General features: G+C 40.9%; 1 protein-coding gene across 4 annotated transcripts in view; it reads left to right on the top strand.

Moving 5' to 3' along the window:
• The window catches only part of UNC5D (unc-5 netrin receptor D), a 477,260-nt gene that overhangs the window by 157,155 nt on the left and 299,401 nt on the right, over positions 1 to 20,704 (top strand). Inside the window, exon 1 of one of the 4 annotated variants that reach the window (XM_069956546.1) lies at positions 17,480 to 17,554. The exons of the other annotated variants lie outside the window; for them this stretch is intronic. Coding sequence (XP_069812647.1) covers positions 17,542 to 17,554 — 13 coding nt within the window. The 5' untranslated portion in view covers positions 17,480 to 17,541. Of the gene's footprint in view, positions 1 to 17,479; positions 17,555 to 20,704 lie in introns of those variants that run through there. 4 annotated transcript variants of the gene reach the window in all.

Raw genomic sequence — 20,704 nt, 5'->3', positions numbered from 1 at the left:
GATGATCAATCATCTCTACTTGACTCTTGAACCCTTTCTCATAGTTAAGTCACTCCCAACACAGTTGTCTTCCATTTTTTTCTCAAACAGTCCCTATAACCAATTTACTTGACTTTAACCTCTTGGAAAACATTGCCTAACTAAATGTTTCTTGCTTCATTGTTGGATAAGATAATCACCTATTCATAAGCTCTAAAGTTAGTTGAAGATGTCTTTGGCCTATTGCTAAGACATCAGTATTTATTTAGATCCAAGTTACTTTGACATAAAAGACTAAAAGTAAATCACTCTGTACCCACCAACTGCCCCCCCCCCCCACACACACACACACTCACACTCACACACACACACCAACTGCTTGTACCATCGGATAGCTACTTTTAATCCAAGATCTGTCTCGGCATCCATTCCGGAGGTGATGCAGTTATTATCCTAAAAAGCTACTTTTAAACTTGCAGCGCTGTGTCAAATTGGCATGGCCTACAGTGCCAATGCCCTAGGATTGCTTAGCCTCTCCATCCCTTCTCCTCGCGCTGGGTAGGGTCTCGCCTAATCACAACTTGTCTGAACACAGCACATGGGCCTTAGCGATCCACCACATGTTGTGAGTTCAGACAAGTGATGAATAGGAGAAATCCTGCCTGGGGCATTCCTAATGTGAAGAGGGCAGAGAGGAGGGACGGAGAGGTGTCACAGATTGTGGGTACAGAGTTGCTTTAAGCTCTGTATAGTTTTTCTTAACTTTGAAGTGAACCTGTCAGGTTATTGGAGGACCAGATAGTGACCCCAGAACCTGAACGATCAGGAGCACAGTGTTTTAATGTTGTTCTCCTCAGCTTCTCTGCTGCTAGATTCTATCCAGTTACAGGGGAGGTGTTGTACATTCAAGTCATACTTAACACATCCCCTCCCACCCATACAGAAGTCATTGGCAGCATGAGTGCAGATAAAAGTGTAGGTGAAGAAGTGCAGTGAGTTTGCATGGAACCTGTAACTGGATAGCAGTCACATCTGGTATTGATGAAAGTAACTTTTTAGCATTCAGCAAAATGATAGAAAGATGATGAGGACAGCATTCAAACACTGTTCTCCTGTTCACTTGTCAGGTCCGGGGGCCAGTATATTAGGTTCCAATAACCTGACAACTTATCTTTAAAACTGGTTATACACCGTAGAGTAATGTTGGCTGAACCTGCTGATTTTGGTAGAACTGGGCTGACAATTGTGTGTATGAGGCATGCTGACAAAACATGTAAAGGATGTGTTTGGAAGTAGCTTACTCCTGTATTCCTACTCAGAATATATGGTTGGCCAATAGTGTAAGAGTATGCAGTAGAGGAAGGGTTGGAAAGATACTGTAGCTGTCGGCCAGAAGGCAGACATGGCCAGCTTTACAGTGGTATCACTTAGATGAGCTACTCCTAGAACGCCATGCAGGGAACGTTCAATAATAGATGTAAATGTCATTATTCTGAGGACATAATTTATTGAGGATGAATCTGGGCAAAGACCAGGATGGGATTGAGATGGGATTGGGAAGCCCATATTGATCTTGGTAACTAAGTGCTAGATTAGTCAAACTGATGGTAGAGAAGACAAACCTCCCACAATGTGACCTTGTTTAGTACATAATAATATACACCATGTTCAAGAAAGTAGAACCATAGATACACAAAGAATCTTCTATTATAATTGTGTCCAAGGTAACCAATAAAATAATCATGAGTGCCATTTCTACATAGTAGGAGACTTTAAGTAAAAAGAACAGTTCTACATTCTATCAGGCGGACATTACGTAAATCAAAGGACAATCTATTTATCGTGTTGGCACATCGTACATTTATGATGCAGTAGTTTTGCTTCCTTTTATTCCACGGATTATCACCAATTAACTTTATTTCTCTCTGAGTAAATACCACAAGTTCAATAACCCAATAAATCATGCAGTGGTGAATACATTAGCATAGCACAGTTATCATCCAGGGTTGTTGTAGTGGGCTGATTGATAATCATGAAAAAGACATAGGACAGGAAGGCTCCCAGTATGGGGCAACAAATGGGGACATTTACGGGAACCCAATCCTCTATTCAGACCTCATGTTCTACTTTTGCTACTAACAAATGCACATTTACAATTTATCCTCTGTAAAAAATTAGAGAGATTTAATGTTATTTTAAATTACCGGAGCATTAGTGATATTAATAGAATACAACAAGCAGATAATCCAAAGCCATATAGTAGCATTGGAAATCTTATTGGGCATGAAAACCCCACATTGACTGCATTCTCCTACTGTCATTGCCAGAGGAATGTTTTGTTATGTCTTGAGGCTACAGAGTTTTGCTCTTGTAAAGTCAGTAGCACAGCTCTGTACTTCAATGTGACAAGGTTTTTTTAGCCCCTAAGGCTACTCATAATCAATTGGTTGTTAACACCACGCCAGGTCTAGGATAAGATGCAGACAGCCCCCCCCCCTTATTTTTTTCTGACCAGATATAAAAATGTGTTTTAGATAACTAGTCTTCTATTCTCTCCTTCTTGCAGATAGATGTATACGGCAAATGGTCATCTCTCTCTTAACTCCATCTAAAAATGATGTGTTTCCAATTGGAGAAAACCCATTGATGGCCTATTCAAAAGATAAGCCATCAATAGCTTATTGGCAGGGGTGTCAGGTCTTGGCACCCTGCTGATCATATCTATTGGTGATCTATACATGGAATCACTCCTTTAAAAGGAATATATCACCTAGATTTTCTTTTGCTAATTAGGGCCAGATACTGAAACATTATTTTTGAAGCCTCATGGGTTTATATGACAATAAGCAGGATCTTTCCTATGGAGATGGATTTGAAATATTACTGAGCTCACTTTATGACCTATGCAGATGTCATTCCACAGGGATCTGCTATTGTCTTGTACTGTTGCTATTCATCTTCTGTCAACTTTCACTGTAAGGATATGTTCACGAGCCGTATAAACAACGTCCGTTCTGAGTAAATGGCCATTGTTTAACACTACCTACAGCTGGAATTAATGGTCTTGATCATTCATTTCGTCCATAGGTAATGTTAAACAATGGCCGTTCACGCAAAGCAGACAATGTTTATACAGCGTGTGAACATAGCCTAATGCTGTACTAATCACTGTACAAAAGCTTTCTCCTTATTATCACAGACATGAGAGAAAGTCTAAGCTTAGTTTTAGACCTAGTGGTGGCACATTTCCTTTAGGAATGGTCATTGTGGCCTGACTGGTTTCAGGGTCTGCCTTTCTCCTGGGGCCAGTATTCTGGCTAAAAACAACTATTATTTTGTTGATGTGGCGAGGCGGGGCGTCAATCAGCCAGGCCTTGAGCATCCGTGCCCTAGGCCTACAGCCCCTTTCTCCTGTGCCGAAAAAAAAAAAGGCAGGGAAAGGTTTGCTGCAGGCCTAGGGCATGGCCATCTCTTTGCCATCCCACCTCGCCATGCCATGCCGTCGGAATAAAAGTTGTTTTTAGCCAGAATACCGGCTTCAGGAAAAATGCAGACCCCAGGACTGGAAATGTTGTGACTGAGTCGATAACAGTGGTTTTAAGAGGGGGGGGGATGTGAAAGTCACCTTAGGAGCCTTTTGTAGTCACAATACATAGCTCTTCTTTGTATCAAAAAGGAAGTAAACTTTATTAGACAGTGGCATAACTAGAAATATCTGGGCCCCATAGCAAACTTTTTATTGGGACCCCTCCCGATTAACCACTAAGCTGTGAAGTGTACACTAGTTATAACTGCATTGCTTTCAGTTAGAGGGACATTTACAAATCCTGGGAGGCCTGCTCGGCCAACTCGTGCTGCAAATGATGACAGCTCAGAGGTCCCAGTCTATTGCAGGAGCAAATCATGGGGGCCCCCTGATGTGGTGGGCCCCAGAGCAACTGCTATGGTTGCCACAGTGGTAGTTACGCCCCTGGCATTAGACATAAACATTTTGAGTGTGGGGAAGACAATGACAGTACAGTGCAAGTGTATATGAGTAGGGAGGCAGACAGAGGTGAGGGAGGAGATATATGGAGGGGGAGTACTGTGAATAGCTTTTTGAGAGAGACTGAAAAATTTGAAGTTGACCTGTCAGCAAGTAAACAGTAAAAATAAACCCATGGTGAGGTGAGGCTTCTTGTCAGGATTCTGGACATGTCCTTTTCAGTGCGTGTGTTGTGGTGGATTTGCAAGTGACACTCAAGTGCTTAAAGGTGTTGTCCAGCATGTCAGCACCACAGGTTTAGCAGGCCCACCTACGCTTATTTATGGCCTCTGTTCCTATTGTCAAATAAGAGGGTAGGTGTGTCGAAATAAGCAAGAAGGTCATGAATAAGAGATGGGCTGGCCAACTGTGGGATTTATATTTCAGTTACCATACTACGTACAAGAGCATAACCGTTTTGATGAAAGAAGTAAACTTACAGAATCACATGGGGCATTCAACATAGATAACTATATCAGTTATAACTAGGAAAGTTACTATGTGATTCATGTCACCACAATGTCAGCAACAAGCAGTCCCCAGAAATGTTATATCCTTGACAATAATGGCTATTTATTATAAGAAGACTATCTTTAAACCCCTTGACCCAGCGAGAATGTAATTAACCTCCTCCAACTGCTCAAAACCTAGACTTCAAGGGGAACACAAGCAATGTGTCTTCTTCATCTCCACAGAGATTCCTTGTAACAGCAGCTTCAGTTCCAAATCCATATGGAAGCCAAGGGCCCCTCCCCGGCTGATACGGAGTTGTCAGGAATAGAAGGTCTCGCAGATTTCCCTGACATTGTAAATGAGTCACTCATTACTGAAAAGACATGACTTAAGAAATGAGTGGGTGTCAAGATTGAGACTTTTGTGCTGTTATAGTAAATGGGATACTCAGGCAATATGGCAACCCTTAGTTTACAATGTAGCATGTCTTTTAAGAACATTAGTCTTGTGGCTTTTTCTACATGTAGAAATTATATCAGTTATTTCCATTCAATGGATTTCATAGGAAATATAAAATTGTGAGCTTTATTCTAAAGATTCCTTTATTTAGAATGTACTGATATTAGCCGTCTTCATTTTCTGATCCGACTAATGTCCACTTTATATATGACCTACAGAGATATCCATTATTACATAGAACATTTTCAGCTATTGCAATAAATCTTGTCCTCCGAGTATCCAGGTTATTATTAAAATGTATCAATTTAAGTAAATTATACCTCAAAGCAAAGGATATGATGTGAAAGCTATATGCTTGGAGGTAGGAGTAAAAGGGGGGAGGTAGACTCCATCAGCTAAAATTACTGTACTATCTGATTCTGTATATGTGAATAGCACTATTTTTGTGGTTTTATACAGCATAAAGACAAATTCACACAAGTGTAATGCGACTTCATTTCTGTGTGTGGATTATGGCCACTATTCCTAGTGCGATGGCAAAACTAATCAAACTGTAGGTCTCTTCTTTTAGTTTGACAATATACAAAAAAGGGGATAGCGGTTATCCAAAGTTTAGCATACAGTATATAGAGTGTGTCAGACTCTCAGAATGTGAGTAGAGGGCAGTTATACTCCACTTACTCCACCTAAGCTCCACAGAAGCCAATATTATCTTCTAGTCTACGTCCTTTAAGGACATCCCCATGAGAGGGCATATGGAATCCACATCAGTACAGTCATGAATATATAGGAAGTAAAAAGAAAAAAAAATACCAATAGCGCTCAGTTTGGGTCATTTGCCTATGTTTAGGCCAGGACTTGTAGCCATCATAGGGAGGCAGGAATCTAGCCATCTTACGCTAATAGAAAGCTGATCTTAAACTGTGACAATTACAAAAATAGTGTTCTCCATGTGAATAAGCACAAAAAGGGTCACATATCAATTGTATAAAACAAACTAGAGTAAATAAGGCCATATTATAATCAATATGAGAGGGCCTTACCTAGCTCTGCCATGGGAGGCAGGATTCCAGAGCTGGGCATCCAATCACCTTAATCGAGCTTGATAGGCTTGCCAGGCCATGTGATATCAGGAGGCCGATTTAAACGGGCAGTTGTCTCCTATAGATGCTCATGATAAGTTTTAGCTTGCCTATTTCAATAGTTTTATTTTTTTGTTCTGATTTCCTGTGTACCTCACCTCTGCTTGTATTCCATTTTGTATCTTGTTCCTGACTGTTTTTTTTACTTTGACTTGATATAAGATATCCCCTTTAGTTATGATTTTATTTTATACTGCTTTTGCTTTCTCAGTTTTGACCCCCTGGCTAGTTATCTGACTTTGGTTCCGATTCAGAATTTTGGCTGGTTTGGCATGGACTCCTGACTATTCTCCCTAGATAGCCAAAGCACCTAGCAGTGTAGGGATCATCGCCCAGTTGGGCTTTTAGGGCAGCACGTCAAGTGGACAGGGACAGAGGCCCGGGAGGAGAGTGTAAAAAAGCCAGGGCAACCATATTTACATACAAGAAACTGTCAGAAAACAAAATCCTTCTATGGAGGAAAAGGAAATCTGAGCTGAAACCCTTTTCAGTGTAAAAACTTAAAGTGACTCTGTACCACAATCTTCATACTCCCCCCTTCCCCCAAACCCCTTGTACCGTCGGAAAGCAGCTTTCACTCCAAGCTCTGTCCTGGGGTCCGTTTGCCAGGTGAGGCAGTTAGGCCTGCATCACCCCTCCATCCCTCCTCCCCACCCACTGCATCATTAGGAATGCTCCTGAGCAGAACCTCTCCTAAGCATCACTAAACTGCACCTGTGTCGGATCATTAAGGCCCATGTGCAGTGTTTAGACAAGTGGTGAGTAGGAGAATCCTACCTGGGGGCATTGCTAATGATGAAGAGTGCGGGGAGAAGGAACAGAGAGGCGTTGCAAGCCTAGGGCACAGACACTGTAGGCCACACTAATTTGACACACGGTTGCAAGTTTAAAAGTTGTTTTTTAGAACAATAACTACATCACCATCACCCGAATGAAACCCTGGACAGATCTTGGATTAAAAGCAGTTGACGCTACAGACTTTTTTTTTTTTTTTTTGGGGGGGGGGGATTGGAATGGGGGGGGGGGGGTACAGAGCTGGAATTAGGGAAGCTGGAAACAGAAGACCAGTTTTAGTGCATTTTTGCACATGAATGCAGACTAAATAACACTTGCCCATTTCATATAAATTAAAGTGTACATATTCCAGTGAGACTGTGACTGCTCTATATTGCCCCAAAGGCAAACCAGTTATTTCACCTGAAATAAGTATTTTCCACTCCTGTATTAACCTGTTTATGGCTCCCCAGGTAGGTGAGACCAATAGAATTTTTAACCTCTTCTGTTGACGCAGCATTCTTTTAGAAATGACTCCAGATGTCTGAACTTCAAATCTATTCTGATCCAAAGCATTGTGTCATTCTATGCAGGTTATATCTTCTCCCTAGCTCTGAGGAGAACGCTAGTCTTTCTACCTGGTAATTGTGCATGTTTATCTCCCTGCTGTGTGTAAGGTATGATTCACTCAGCCCAGTGGTAGGCCACTCTCCACAGCAGAGGTAACAGCGGTGCCCCTATCAAAACGTGTAATCACAGTGAGTCAGTTCTTTAGACTGGCCACTGCCGAATTATGCAAAACTTGGAAAACACTTAGCCCTGGAGATCCGTATGGAAAAATATAATAAGCCAGCAAAACAATATACATTCATTATATTTCATATTGTCCTGCTGTTCACAGCTGTGAGGCACATAGACAAGCACTGAAATGTTTTGTTTAATGGTAGTACACTTGGCAACAGATTTGAATGTTATGTTGTTTTCTTCTTTTTTTTTTTCTTTTTTTTTTCTTTTCCGACGGTCAATTTAGATCATTTAAATGCTGGCATTGCAAAACTCTAAGAGCATTTTCTGCACCACTAAAGGTAAACGCAGGGGTTCACTGTATATATAAAGAAGCTTACACGACACAGCTGTATTAACAATGAGTCAGTGGCGTCATCTCACTGCAGCAAGTCTCATTTGATGCATTGTGTTTTGTCTCAATTCACGTGTAACTATGACTATTTGCAGTGATTTGCTTTTATTATGTTTAGCCCATCAGTTAATATTAATCAAACTATTAGAAAGATATATTGTACAGTACATTGTCAGTAGCTGGAGAGGATGAAATTCTATTCAGAATGTATTACTTCAAAGCCTAACTAAAGCTGAAAGTAATATAAAAGAAACGGGAAGTAAGCAAAGCAGGGCTGATAGTAATGTGAGCCCACACATTGAAGGTCATGGGCCCCACACTAGCCACTATTGCCATTAAAAACACTTGTAAAGATTGATAAAGTACTTTTTAAACTTTAAAGGGGAACTCAGATGACTTTTTATTTTTCAAATCAACTGGTGTCAGAAAGTTACACAGATTTGTAATTTACTTCTATTTAAAAATCTCAAGCCTTCTAGTACTTATCATTTGCTACATGTCCTGTAGGAAGTGGTGTATTCTTTTCATTCTGATACAGTGCTCTCTGCTGCCACCTTGGTCCATAACAGGAACTGTACAGAGCAGTAGCAAATCCCTATAGAAAACCTCTCCTGCTTTGGACAGTTCCTGTCATGGACAGAGGTGGCAGCAGAGAGAACTGTGTCAGACTGGAAAGAATACATCACTTCCTGCAGGACATACAGTAGTTGAAGACTGGAGATTTTTTAAATAGAAGTAAATTACAAATCTTTATAACTTTCTGACCAAAAAGTTCCCCTTTAAGGAATGAAAAATTCCAAGAAATGATTATTATCTGTTGCTATGATCACTTACATCATCTCTAAAGCCCAAATGTCCCCCTAAAGGCTATCTTCCAGTTACCTTCTAAGCCATACTAGAGTTAGAGTATTTTTTAACTTTTTAGATCTTGTTAGGTATATTTAAGAATTTGTATATACGAATATTAGTCTCTATTAACATTGTATTAATAAATATGATCTACAGATTTGTCCTTCCATAATTTCCAGAAATATAGCTTCCAGAAAAGAGGGGCATGAAATCCCCTGGTAAAACATGTAATGGATACCTTCAACCCATAACTTCTGTAAGTTGCCAGGAACCCATAGGCTTCTTTGTTTTTGTACTAGGAAAGACTAAAGGAACTAAATTTGTACAATGTGAGGGGAAGAAGGGAAAGGGGAGACATGATCAAAGCCTTTAAATATTTTAAAGTCCAAAAAAGGTTCAGGGGAGAAGTCTTTTATGAAGAAATTGAACACAAAAACAAGGAGACACAATCTATGTTTATAATAATAAGGCTATTATTTTGCTAGTATTAGTTGGGTTCTGCATGTCCAGAGCATAGGCTTGTTATATGCCATGGAGAGGCCAAAGTATAGTGTAGGTCTATCCCGGCATGAGGCCACCTTGTCGTGGTGGGATGGCTTACACTATTTGCAAATGGAGTGCCAAGAGCCTCATTAATAGAATTAATAGAATTTTTTTTTTCTATTTACATTTGGGAGGCTGCTTTTAGCGAAAATCTAAGTTTAGTCGGGTGAAAGATCAAAAGCAACAAGAGAAAATATTACTTTACTTAGAGAAGTAGATGCTTGGAACAGATTTCCAGCAGATGTTGTTGGTAAATTTACAGTAAAAGAATGTAATCCTGCCTGGGATAAACATATATCTATCTTAAGATAATATTGAAAAGAATAATAGAGCAGACTTAATGCGCCAGGTGGTCTTTTTCTGTGGACAATCCCCTAATAAGTAAAGGAGATGTTGTAAGTATGAGGTATAAAATGGAAGAATCGAGGACATAGCAAATAAGCATGACTTACCGAATCTGTCTTTGGCCACTTTGTATCCAAGCAACTCTACTTGAAGGTCACTAAATAGCCTTCATATTTATAGCTAACATGTAGGACTTTTAACTGTAAGAACTATTGTCAATGAGCACCATTGTAGCATTACAGTACATGACTGTGTAATATGTTGTGGTATGCATGGAAAATATAACCTGCACTTATATAACAGTGCCACCCTATTTGGAGAGCATAAGTATTAAGCGAACTTGCCAAACGTTTGGGTTAGACCAAACCCAAATGCCTGACTTTGACTACCAGTGGCTAGAGAAGTTAGATGATGCCCCAAGGGAGTCATTCGTTCCGGGACCGTGCTTGTAATCCAAATCCACTCTTATACCAAAGCAAATTTTCCCATAAGAAATCATTGAAATGCAGACAATTGGTTCCACACCCCAAAAATCATTTTATAATCATTATAGCAGCAGTGTGTATAGCTGAGTGTGAGTGCAAGCACATTATAGCAGCAGTGTGTATAGCTGAGTGTGAGTGCAAGCACATTATAGCAGCAGTGTGTATAGCTGAGTGTGAGTGCAAGCACATTATAGCAGGAATGGAGAGGATGGGAAACACAAGGACTGATAGAGACTGCAGGGAGCATGAAGGAATGAGCAGGGCAGATGTGGACACAGTATAGCAGCACTCTCTGTCTGGGGAGAGAGGGGTTAAAGCTATAAAGAGATTACCCCCACAGTCCTGTCCCCTGATGCAAGCCCCAGCCTGAAGTGGATCTGCTATAAATTGGAAGGTGAGAGAGACTTCCTGGGTCAGAGTACTGTGCTACAGACCCCACTATGCAGGCCATGCCCCTTCCCCACTCACGCTCCCACCCAATACCAGAAGCTCTTAAACCAAAGCAATGCTCTTAAACCAAGTCACAATTTTGAAAAACTGTGAGCTCTTCTTGCAAAACGCTCTTAAACCAAGTTACTCTTAAACCAAGGTACCACTGTATGTTGTATCAATGTTTTCCTGGCAGTCCTAGGGCTCTATTCAACTTCTCCAGACAGTGGGAGTCAAATTAAGCATTCCCAAATGTTTGGCAAGTTTGCTCAACACTAGCGAGCATATTAAATACATACATAGATCATGGCAGCCTTAACTAGCGTTGTTATTAATTAACAAATTTATATAGTATTTTGTATAATTTTTGTAGTCCGAGTTATCACTCAAAGTGGTCCGGTAATGAACTTTATAAACTAGATGGGAAAATTTAACTTTGGAAATTATAATATACAGTAAGTTTAAGGTGCAGAAAGTGAGTACAGATCAAGTATGGTGTCAGTATGGTGCATTACATGAATATATCACATACATTATTTAGATAGTCCCCATGATTTGGAAGAACTGGTTCTGAGCCCTCTATCTATTACCATGATTCATCACAGAGCCTGTGTACAATGCCAAACCTGTATCCAGACATACCCTTCTACTAATGACTGAGAATTTGCTAATTTACTGCCTGCAATTACCTGCATCCTAACGTCTCATTATTATTTAATATAGAGTTTGAGGCAAGTATATAATAACATGCCGAAGAAACACAGTGCTAATACAGTATATTCTGGCATCGAAAGGATTACAGAGCCCATAGGTGTTCCATGAGGAATCAATGAAAACTAATAATATTTCAATGTGATACATTGATGACGTCCACACAATTAGGCTTTACAGTGGTACCTTGGTTTAAGAGTAACTTGGTTTAAGAGCGTTTTGATATAAGAGCTCACAGTTTTTCAAAATTGTGACTTGGTTTAAGAGCATTGTTTTGGTTTAAGAGCTCCCTGTACTGGGTGGGAGCGCGAGTGGAGGAGGGGCATGGTCTGCATAGTGGGGTCTACAGCACTGTACTCCAACCCAGGAAGTCTCCCTCACCTTCCAAATCATGGCAGATCCACTTCAGGCTGGGGCTTACATCAGGGGACAGGACTGTGGAGGTAATCTCTCCATAGCTGTAACCCCTCTCTTCCCGGACAGAGAGTGCTGCATGTATGTGCCCACATCTGCCCTGCTTATTCCTTTCTGCTCCCTGCAGTCTCTGTCAGTCCTTGTGTTTCCCATCCTCTCCATTACTGTACAGTAACTTATATCACATATTCTGCTGTTTCTGAATGTTTGTTTCATTTGTTTTACATGTTATTCAGAATAATTCATCATTATTTTTGGGGTGTGGAACCAATTGTCTGCATTTCTATGATTTCTTATGGGAAAATTTGCTTTGGTTTAAGAGTGGATTTGGATTACAAGCGCGGTCCCGGAACGAATTATGCTCGTAATCCAAGGCACCACTGTATATAGAAAATTAGAACTATAGAAGATTGTCAGCAGAAGAAGACCACTTGTCTGCTCTCTTGGTATTTCCTTTTTCATAATGTTATTATACATACAGTATATCCCAGGCAGATTTAAATTCACCAGATACAATTGCCCAGAATTTATTGTTAACTTTTTCAAGATATTTGAAGTTTTAGTTTGTATTCACACACCATCATATAATAACAGCCGTTATTAGAAAATAATAGCCATTACTTGCTGTTAAAAGATCGCCGTCCAATAAAAACGCCCACCATTTTGATGGTGTGTGAACATAGCTCCAATGTGCAAGCCCACAATTAATAAAAGTATAGCTTTATTATCACTGACTAACACTGCGGGCAGGAGGTGGGGGGAACATAGTAAACAACCTATACTTACAAATCCTTGTGCCCTTGCAGTGCAGCATCACCAGGCTCCTGGACCCTAATGGATGTCATCTTCTCTCCTTTACTTGGTACGCCACAACCCAGCTGGAAAGGGTGTGAGGGTGCTCAGCCAGTCAGTGATTGCAGTGGTGGTCCGCCCAAGTCAGTAACTGGCTAACTGGCTGGCATTTGTCATCCAGGTCGTGACGTAGAAAGGGTAGATATGGAGAAATCTGTGGGGGTCCAAGAGCGAGAGTACCAGGACCAGTAATTATTGGTTCTTTATTTTATGCTCCCCCACCCCCTTGTCCTGGACTTCTCCTTTAAAGTCATAAACAAAACACAAGTGGTAGAGGAATGATTCTGAATTACTGCAGGACCATGAGAAGTAATAAGTAATGACTGCAAAAAAATATAAAAAAATATAAGATACAATGTGTAATACACAATAGGGCAAAATAATTTCCAAGTAATAATCACACTAGTAATAAGCTATAAACTAAATACATGATACAATGAATAACCTGGCCATGAGTACCCTATTCCAGTAAGAAACTCCACATGTAGCCCAGCACAATGGCAGCTTCGACAGAGGTACAGTAACATTGCGAATTGTATATTTGATATTCTTTCCCAGTCATTATTTTTTTCCTGTTTTAGGCTAAGTTCACACAACGTATATTTTCATAAAAGCTGATTGCAACAATGGCCGTACTAATGCGAAATTATATGTTGCCTTTCCTTCTATGGAATCCCGGCCAAAGTGTATACACATGATATACAATCTGGCCGGGATCTCTGTCGGCCCCGTAAAAAACTGACATTTAAGTTGTCTGCGGCTGCTATTCAGTGAATAGCGGCCGCAGAAAACCCTGTCTGTGCCCACTATGCACGTTCCATAGTGAGCAGTGGGGAGTTCTGATGTGGACGTGCATGGATTTTCCCACATCAGAACTCTACGGCCCTAAAGATCATCCGGCCTCTACTGCAGTACCGGCCAGGATGATCTTTTTAGAGACCGGCTGATCCATGACCCGGCTGGGTCACGAAATGGCCGGTCTCTTACATTGTGTGAACATAGCCTGATTCTGGAGTCATTATGATCCTGCAGTAAATGAGGATCACACATCTACATTTATGGTTTTAAATGGTTTTAACATTAGTCTGTGTTTAATAAAGCTTTATGTTTAGTAGTTATGGGTGTTCACATTTTCATAGCTTCTTTCTTTATGGTATGGTGTTTTGCTCTAGTCACATCCCGCACATTGCATTTCCTATTTCATACCTGTGCTCTACATTTCTTCCTAATTTCTTGAAGCCCTGCCATATTGACACGTCATTTACCTTAAAGGAGAAGACCTATGAACTGGCAAACAGGGGTGGGAGAGAATATAAGAAACAAGTGAACTCACCCATCCTCATGCCTCTTTAGCACCACTCCCGGGTCCGGTTCACATCAGCCAGGGTCCTGCAGCTCCGCTAGTTGCAACATCATGTCCCTGGCTGAGTGATTGCCCGACCATCCAATCAGTGACTGGGGTGGGACACTTCCCCCAGTCCTTGACTGTCTGAGCGGGCAAACATTTCCTGCAGAAGATGACAGCCGGTGGCGATGAACGGGACCCCGGAGTTGCACAATGGAGGCACGGGGATGAGTTTTCTTGTTTGTTTTGTGGGACTTCCTCTTTAATTCAGCATATCTGTCAATATTCTGTTTATCACTACCTACCTCAATTATTTTGTAATAGGAATATCATTTTCTTTTAATAAAATAAAAAAAGTTTGCATTGGGTCTGCGCTCTCCTTCCATTGTCTGAATATACTATTGATCGCCCAGACTCCTCAAAACCTTGGATTCCGATTCCCCTAATCCATAGCTGCCCTGTAAATCCAGCTGCCTTCATGTATATTCAGTTGCCGCCTCATGATTTGGATTTGAACCGCATCTTTACACAGGAGGCTCCGGGGGCTGATATAGGTTTTTAATATGGTAATGAGACATTACTGGTTTTGATGCCAGAAAACATTGAATATCTGCATGAATAGGAAGCAACAGATGTTTATCGGCACTGTCTTCTTATTATTTCTTTTTGAAATGATGGAGAATAGAAATCATTTATGTCAGATCTCTCTTCCTCAACCTGAATCGAAAACTACCATGGGAACCTAACCATCCTTATATTGTTGAATTTCACAGATCTCTCTATTGCTTGAAACAGGAAAGTATTCTTCCTCCTTGTCTTAGGCTTGAATGATTCAGACAAAGCTCAGCTCAATTTCATTAGTCAACTAACTGCCTGATTGTGTGTTCTGTACAGAGAGCAGCAGATCATTAAAAAGTATATGTAATTACGGGAGACATCAAGCATCTCAATGACTATCATTCCAGCCGACTTTTTGTACATTGTTTCTTGTCCAGCCCCTAACAACTAGGCTACAGTAATAGAAGCCACTGTTGGGGTAAATCAGTTATTTGCACACCTTCTGATATGTGATGGTGGGGCATGGTCTCCAGAAGTGCCAGGAGTCCTGAGCTGTATATCCTATTAATTGAATCAGGATGAATCACATGCCAATCAGTTTGGTTCTTCTGTTATACGGATTATTCATTCAGTTGTGTTACAGTCAATCTCAGACTCTACATTGCCAGATTATCCAGAATTCAAGAATTGAAAATATCAGCTGTCAGATTAACTTCTACCATTTTATTCGTCACTTTTCGGTAAAAGACAAGTGTGAAGATTGTGACACAGATATTGCAGTCTTCAGAATATCTGGATGCAGTCAATGGCACTTAGTAAGTCCCTACTCCACTTGTAGATGGTCAAAAACAAGGAAACTTTTCATTTAAAGGAGACGTCCAGAAAATTAAGATTAGGAGAAAAAAAGAAAGAAAGAAAGAAAGAAAGAAAGGAAGGAAAGAAAGAAAGAAAGAAAGATTTAGCCAAACATATATATTATCTAAACCTAATCAGTTGATTTCCCTTAGCTACCACTTATTATGATGTTACAGTTTATTACATTGGGATAAATGTGGGCTGCTGCCTAAATTTTCCCCAATATTATAGTATTTAAAGCAGTTCTGTACCCACAATCTACCCCCCCCCCCCCCCAAAAAAAAAAAAAAAAAAAAACCTTGTACCTTCGGATAGCTGCTTTTAATATATAATCTGTCCTGGTTTTCGTTCGGCAGGCGATAATTATAGTCCTAAAAAACTGCTTTTAAACTTGCAGCCCTGTGCCAAATTGAGTACACTTGCTCTAGGCCTTTATGCCTCTCTGTTCCTCCTCCCCACCCTCCTCATCATTAGAAACACCCCCAGGCAGGATTTCTTCTAAACATCACATGTCTGAACACTGCACATGTGCTGGATTGTTAAGGCACCTGTGCAGTGTTCAGACAAGTGATGATTAGGAGAAATCCTGCCCAGGAGCATTTCAAATGATGAAGAGGGCGGGGAGGAGGGATGGAGAGACATTGCAGGCCTAGGGCATGTACACTCTAGGCCTAACTATTTTGGCACAGGGCTGCAAAGGTTGTTTTTTAGAACAATAACTTCATCAACTGCCGAACGGACCCCAGGACAGATCTTGGATTAAAAGCAGCTATCCAAAGGTATAAATGGTTTTGGGAGGTGGGGGTTGTACATAGTCACTTGCCCAAAACATCCCTTCCACTATGTCTAACTACCGCTGAAACTATACATGAGTATATTGTATTGTATGAGTAAATTGCATACAAACCCAGTCGAATGACAGGAGTGATGGGGTGCAGCAGGCTATTAGGCTGTGTTCACACATGCATTCACATTGCGTTATTGCAATATTTAATTGAAGTAGTTAATGATTTAATTGCCGCCCAGCTGTCTTTCATTGTGTTAATGCAATGAAACTCCAGGCTGCAGGCTGTAAATTTCTAACAACCTGCACCTCATCCCTCATTTCTTGCATCTTGCTCTTCAGTTTGGCACAAGGCATAGATTTCTGCTTGGGTGCCTGTTCACATACTTTGATGCTTAAGGGTCTATCCAAATATTTTTATGCTTGGGTGCCTGTTCACATACGTTGAGGAAAAGATGTCTGTTCACATAAATTGATGCTTGGGTGCCTGTTCACATACCTATGGATGTGTAATTTGCCTTTAGTGTTTCATTTTATAATTTATTTGTGTATGCTTTATGTTTCCTTGTATAAATTGGTTGTTAGAAAAAAAAATGTCTGTGGTTTCTGAGGTTATTGGAGCTGTAGCTCACAGAGTTATTTCTTGTAATGTTCAATAAAATTATAAACATGGATCAGGGGTAGACATACCATATGAGAAGCTTTTAGGAGGGTAAATAAGCCAGTACTTCTTACACAGACCTAAAGAGGCATTAGGGCATTAGGTTACCAAAACAATGCAGGCACCTGGGGGATCAGAAAGTTTATATCCTTTAAAGGGGTATTCCAACCAATGGCTAAAAAATTAAATGCTACCAAACCTGTCTGGTCTTATTCACCAAGTCCCCCTAAGTATCATGAGCCACCTCCCATCTTTTTAGCTGCCGCTGTTTCTGAGTTTTTCTAAAAGCCCATCTATATCCTAGATGGTGCTAGGCTCGGAAACTAAATATACCATAATGCATTGCACCTTAGAGATAATTGTCAAGTAATCACCTCATCTTGTAGTATGTGCCCATCCCTGGCTCAATCTGCTTCTGCTTTACACAAAACAAAATATCTATCCATCATCCATCTGTCTAGTCATGCATCTACATAGATAGATTAGAGAGAGATACCTTAAACAAATGTTTTCTTTTGTCTATACTGCTCAGGAGGCTGTCACTGTTTTGTTGTTTCCCGCCCCTTGGCCAGGTGCTCACTGATTGGTGGGATGTCAGTGGTGGGCAGGGTAGAGATGAGTTTGCCTGGCAACAAAAGAGACAGATCATGTGACTTTTGTCTCAGAAGGAAGGAGGACAGAGGAGTTGAGACCAGTGGACCAGTTGGCCAAGGAAGTGAGGAATTTCATCAGCTTCAGGTTATGTTCACACAACGTAAGTAGAGTAATAATCACGGCCGTTGTTGCCGATTTGCAACACGGCCAGGATTAATCCTTTACCCACATTGTGCTGGCCAAGGGAATCCCGGACGGAGTGTATACACATAGTATACACTGCGGCCGAGACCCCTAGCGGCGCCGCAAAAAAACAACATTCATTGAATAGCGGCCGCATAAAACCTGTCAGAGCACACAATGGAACGTCAGCACGCTCCATTGAGTGCAACGGTGAATTCGGATGCAGGCGCACATTGATGCACCCACATGAGTTCAACTGCAGTGAAGATCATTGATGATCTTTTCTGACACCGGTCCTTCCGTGACCCGGTCGGTTTCATACAATGTATGAACATGGCCTCAGGGTGTACAGCAGACAAACAGCCCAATTCATGTAATAGAAACAAGCTTAGATTATGGGTAGGAATTCAATAGTGATAAATGTTAAGTGGAGTACTCCTTTAAATAGTTCAGATGCAGAAACACTTGCACAATTGAAGAATATTTTATTTGCATAATAATTTATTTACAAATCATTTATATTTACATACTGCTCCAATGTAGACTTATTTGACTCCATGATTTTTCTTTGGAGGAAAGGACTGATCTAAAACGACTGTAATGTTATCACTGGGCAGAATCCCAGAATCTGGACTATAAAGGGTTACTGTGCATTCGCTGGGACAAGATTAAACATTATATGAAGTCAGCTTTGCGTCTTACAAATGCCTGATCCTGTATAATTTGATCATTTGTAGAGGTGTAAGCTATCATAAGATATTGACGTGTGTGTTCCTTATCAGACGGTAAAATCAGCTGCGGGATTGAGAAAGTGAAGCGATCGGATGACTTCAGCATCATTATCAACCACAAATCACATACGGCTCACTTTGAAAAACATGTTAACCTTAAAGTTTAGTGGATAGATCCCAGAATATAGGAAGGCAGATAGTGCTAGTCCTATCATCCATATTCTGATATTTCTGCAATAAGAACAATATGATGTTTGTATATTTAGTCGAGTTTACTAATGATATGGCACAGACACACTAGTATATGATTTTGCATACTGATCTAGCAAGCCAAGATTTCATGGAAAACCCCATGTCTCCATTGCCTCTTTCCTTCCCCCTAAGACAGGAAAGATTAAGTTAAGCGCAGGTTCCTATCCAAAATGTTGCAGCTGTCACCATGCCGATCCCCAGCTCTGGCCGTCATCCCTGCCTCAATGCTCGCTTTCCTTCAGCTCTCCCGGCATATGTGGGTTGTTCACTTCTGAGGCCAGCTGGCGATGCCAATGGTTATTTTTTACAATATTAATAAGTGGAGCTCTGAAATATATCTCCTGTTTACAATATTTGCTCCTAGAGGGGGAGGATGGGCATCAGGAATGACACCACCTTTATGTGCAAGATGCTGTGTACAGATGTACGAGAGCTATGGGTGTCAATTCCGCAGAAATTGGTTTATCATATATCCTTTCTAATGTATCTACGTTTAGTGAGTTATCACAGCGTAAAGCAGAAACAGATATCAAATTCATCTCTGAACTTGTTCTGTACATCTGTTCAGTTTTCAGGAGGGTTTGCCTATCGGAGAAAATGAACCTAATGGCTTATTTTCCTATGCAATAAAACACATTGGAGTGATGGGAGCTGAATTGTAATACCACACACAACCTGGAGAAAGGAGTGGCACCGTTTGTGCAAGAAGGTTGCTGTGTTTTCCTAAGCCTGGATAACCACTTTAAGTTTATAAAGCTTAAACCAATAGGAAATACATCTAGTAAGCTGTGCTTGTATGTGTTATGAAAAAGCGCCACCAAGCCCTTACAGTGCTACTGACTTGGTCCTCAGATGGATAACTTTTAGGAAGAGAATTCTTGTGCTTAATATTGATTTTGGGGCAATGTACGGGTGCAGAGAATTGTAGCACATAGGGAAAAAGTAGTGGGAATCCTGGTAAAGAGCTTGGCGCCATTGGCGAGAGTGCAGGAATAACCACATGTAGTGGCCTAAAGACCTATAGTGTAAATGTTGAGCAGCAGGCCTGTGTATGGCCACTAGAGATGAGCCAACCTCAAGCATGCTCTGGTTTGCCCAAACCCAAGCACTCTGCATTTGATTACCAGTGGCTTAAGTTGGATGCAGCCCTTGGAAGACCTGAAAAACATTTTTTTTCCCCAGCAGCTTCTCTCTAATAGCCACCATAAGATAGATTGGAGACATAGATTAAGTACCTGACGTGAGATACGCTGGTTGGCTAGAAGCAGAGATATCTTTTAAGAGCCTTTGTGGTGCTGTACAGCATATCCTTATACAGATGCCATTATACGGACCAAGGTGGAAAGGGAAAGGACTATGGCAGACTTTAGGTGTCAGTGATTGATTAACCATAGACTGTAATAAACTGCAAGTGTGACGGACCAAAGTTGGGATATATAGAGGACATGGCTTGGCTGGGGGTCCTGAGGCTTTTTAAAGGGTATATGTCTACAAGCTTAGAAATGAGTGATTTACAAGACAATACGATGGCATAGGCTTTTCAAAAGGATCTGAACTTGGACTGCTATAGGCACTTGAGTTGAAGGCCATACTTCATTTGTAGCCATCATTAGAGATGATCGTACAGGGCTGAAGTTCAGGTTCGTACAAACCCAAACCATCAGCAGGAGTCAAATGCCGATGGTTCGGGTTCGTATGAACCTGAACTTCGGCCCTGTTCGATCATCTCTACCCACCATCACCAAGAGCATGACATACAGTTTTGAGATACCAGCCCTTATACTCTCCACAGAGAATATATGGCTGAGAAAACATGTACAGTGACCAGGAGGAGAGCAGCTATTCCCACATGCACAGTCACCCACTTCTTTATATTGGCTAGGCTAAACACTATTTTTCCAGACCAGCAAATTTCTACAATATGTTGGCCCAGAGTTAAGCAGTAAGACGTACATGCATCACTACTTACAGTACTACTGTACATCCACTGGACTGGGCGCTCTGTACCTGGTCAAGTAAAATGAGTTAAATAAGCGGCAAAGCATACAATACTATATGCCTCATCATTGAAACAGGGGCAGCAATCTGTTCCTACTTTTCTTAGTGTGCTTTGCCAATAACTTAACATATCTCATGAACATAAG

Source organism: Dendropsophus ebraccatus, chromosome 1 (assembly GCF_027789765.1).
Source record: "Dendropsophus ebraccatus isolate aDenEbr1 chromosome 1, aDenEbr1.pat, whole genome shotgun sequence".
Classification (NCBI taxonomy): Eukaryota; Metazoa; Chordata; class Amphibia; order Anura; family Hylidae; genus Dendropsophus; species Dendropsophus ebraccatus.
This window is presented reverse-complemented; position numbering and strand designations above follow the sequence as displayed.